Source organism: Quercus suber, unplaced genomic scaffold, assembly GCF_002906115.3.
Source record: "Quercus suber isolate HL8 unplaced genomic scaffold, Cork oak 2.0 scaffold_30, whole genome shotgun sequence".
NCBI lineage: Eukaryota > Viridiplantae > Streptophyta > Magnoliopsida > Fagales > Fagaceae > Quercus > Quercus suber.
In genome coordinates this window covers 2,163,651-2,166,746 of record NW_027069495.1, presented here as the reverse complement: position 1 = coordinate 2,166,746, position 3,096 = coordinate 2,163,651, and the positions used below count along the sequence as shown (strand labels likewise).

The 3,096-nt window shown below is 34.2% G+C and overlaps 1 protein-coding gene across 1 annotated transcript; it reads left to right on the top strand.

Annotated features, from left to right (window-relative positions):
- The first annotated feature begins 1,207 nt into the window (after nt 1-1,207).
- LOC136066305 (uncharacterized) lies at nt 1,208-1,651 on the top strand. Its single transcript, XM_065770413.1, has one exon. It carries the CDS (start codon nt 1,208-1,210, stop codon nt 1,649-1,651), a length of 444 nt encoding a protein of 147 aa, XP_065626485.1.
- The last annotated feature ends 1,445 nt before the right edge of the window (nt 1,652-3,096 follow it).

Here is a 3,096-nt window from a genome sequence, read left to right as displayed (position 1 = left end):
GAAATTTAAACCCTAAATATTTCTATTGAAAGCAACAGAAAATATCGGTTGAGTTGTAAGGCTTTTGGCACCTCTACGTAATTTTTTAAACATTGAAAAAAAGAAAAAAGAAAAAGAAAAAGAGAATTAATAACCATTTTTATCCCATTTCCTCTGCTTCCCTAAAACCTCGTATTCTCTTCTTTCTCCAAACTTCAAATACACCCTTACCTTGCCTACTAAAGCTAATCTAACTCCAAGAAAATTTTTGTATGATTGCTTGAGTGAGATCATGACTCATTGCTTAAATATTTCCTTAGTAGATGTAGTAGACCAAATAGTAAAAAGGCAAAATGACCCAGAGATTGCAATATTCTTCGCAACCAGCTGTATGATTTGGAGTAAGCAAAATGAAGCTCGTTACATGACTCCACGTCCTAATCCCCCTTCGCATGCTTTAGAGTTATTAGAAGCTAATTATGGAAGCCTCCCTTTTGTGGGAATGTCTTGCTATTTTTAGAAGCTAATTATGGAAGCCTCTCCCTTTTGTAGGAATGTCTTGCTATTTTTTAAGGCAAATTTTAATGTAAGCTTGCATATAGATACTGAGTTTGTTTGTTAGGGGAAGAAAAAGTTCTGTAATTGTTCTAGTTCTATCCTTTTTTTTTTTTTTGAGAAAAGTTCTAGTTCTATCCTTGTTGGTCTAATTATGTTGTTTCCCTTGGTTTTGGCTGAAATCCCAATTGTAACGTGTTTTTGCTCCTATTGCAAGATTGGTTCCTTTCTTTGTATAAAATTTTGTCCTTTATTCTCAATAATAATAATAATAATATTACTATTATTAATTTATTAGATCTATTCTACTTCTTCCTCAAAAAGAAAAAGAAAAAAAAAGACTATTCTACTTATTTTGGCAGCGCAAGTAACACGCGTAGGACCCGTGCGATGTTTATAGTTTTACATCTACATTGGACTTCTTGTTTGTTAAGTCTTGTTATCACACCGGCTGTCACGCAAGAATGATCTATAGTATACCAAGGAACCTTCGTGGAAAACACGTTATTTGTATGCTTTTATGTCTCGCACGGACGCGCACACACACACACACCCATATATATAATATTTATGCAAACCATAAGCGAAAGCAAAGATAGTTGAACAGTCAAAGAAAAAAGCCAGGAAGTTTAAAGAATTTCTGCTCTCAATATCTATCAGATTAGCACGCAAAATGGGTTGGTCTGAATCACAACAAGGTTGCAAGAAGCACCCAGATGAGAAGCAACTACCTGGGGTTTGTCCCTCTTGTCTAAGAGAAAGGTTGTCACAAATTCAAGGTCATTCAATAAACAAGAAAACATATGGTGGTGTTGCTGATTCTTATTCTTCATCATCGTCTTCTCTTGCTTCTTCTTCGACCTTTGTGTCTCCAGTTTATCGTCGACATCATCGTAGGCTTTCGGAAAGGTCTGGTTCTATTTCTTTTACGGTGAGTGTTAGTCAAGGCTTGAAGAAGAGCAAATCAATAGCCTTTGTTACGAGGAATCGAGCAGAGGAGGTTGCGGGTAGTTTGAAGAAGAAAGGAGGGTTTTGGACGAAGCTGCTTAAGTCCACAGGGAAGAAGACCAAAGAGGCTTTCATGCAGCCAAGAATTGGAAGCCAAAGGTTGGAGTAATAGTGGGAGGGATTGTTCTAATTGTGTCACAAATGCTTTACGAAAATAAATTTGTATATAGTTTCTTTTTTTGGGTTTTGGTTTCACTGTCTCTTAATGGAAGACTGCTCTTTTTTTCTCTTTCTTAAACATGTTAGTTTTTCTTTAGAGATAGTTTTTACTTTCAGATGATTGCTTTTTTACCGTCAAACTAATATGCCAATTGATTTCGGTATAAAGAGGGGGTTTCGGTATAGATGTTTGGTTTAAGAGGGGATTGATTCCTATATTTATTATTTGATGGTAAAATTTTTTTTTTTTTTTTTTTTTTTTTTTTTTTTTTTTTTTTTTTTTCAGTTTTCCTGGTCGAAGTGATAGGGATTTGTGGGGTTTCTCGCAACGTGGTTTGGTATGAACTCTAGTTCCATAATGTTGAATGTTGACTTTTGAGTATTTTAATTCGCATTCATGCAAAACGTCTGCAGAATTTCCCTTTTCATATATACAAAGGAAATATAAAATCTTTGACTTTCAAAAGCCGTGTTTGATTGTGTAACCTTCTTTCCTCCAAAAGTACGCAACCTACTCCGCTCAATTTTATTTTTTTTGTTTTTGCTGAATAACCTACTCCGCTCAAGTGGTAACTATTTCGATTGGATGTTATATCCCGCCGTCTCAGTCAGCAGCAGTGAAGAATTATTGCAATCAAACAAAGTCATGCCTCGTGTGCATTTTTTAAGGGGTTTTACTAAAGGTATCTATTAATTTTCGAGTATTTGAGTATCGGAACCTACTCATATCATGTTATTATACGAAGGAATTGCTTAAAACGGCCCTAAGATATGTTGATAAGAGTAGGTACCGAGAGTTTATTTATGTTAATATATATAAAAAATATGATTTCGATAACTTTTATGATCAATGAATAATAAAAAGCTAAAAGTCACCTGTTTTGGTTTCTTTATATCAAGCGTATCACATTGCACGTGCAGTATAGAAGAAACCTTCTACCAAAATAAGAATGCATATTCAAATTACTTGAATTTCAAATAATTAAAAATAAAATCATATTTAAAATATATCTTGTTTACTAGCTATATGTTGGCTTGGGTTAAGTAATCCTATGTACTGGTTCATTGAGATGTGAACACATGACAAGTGTTTGACACGTGTCTAAGCCTTAACAGGTCTAACGCATAAGTGCACTGTACCCAATTCTTTCTCTACCAGCTATTATAATATCAATTGAAGTCTTCGATACAACTTTGTGATGCCTGTTCACATTCACCTAACTTTTATTGCACGGCACCTAAGTTAATTCAAGAGAAAAAATGTTCAATTTCAATATTTAACATCTTGCAAGACCTTTTAAGATAACTAGATAGTTGGGGTAAGGAAATTTTTAAACCTGAACATCTCCTTTAAATATATCAAGAGGTGCCAGGTTTTTTCATCAAATTTATCCA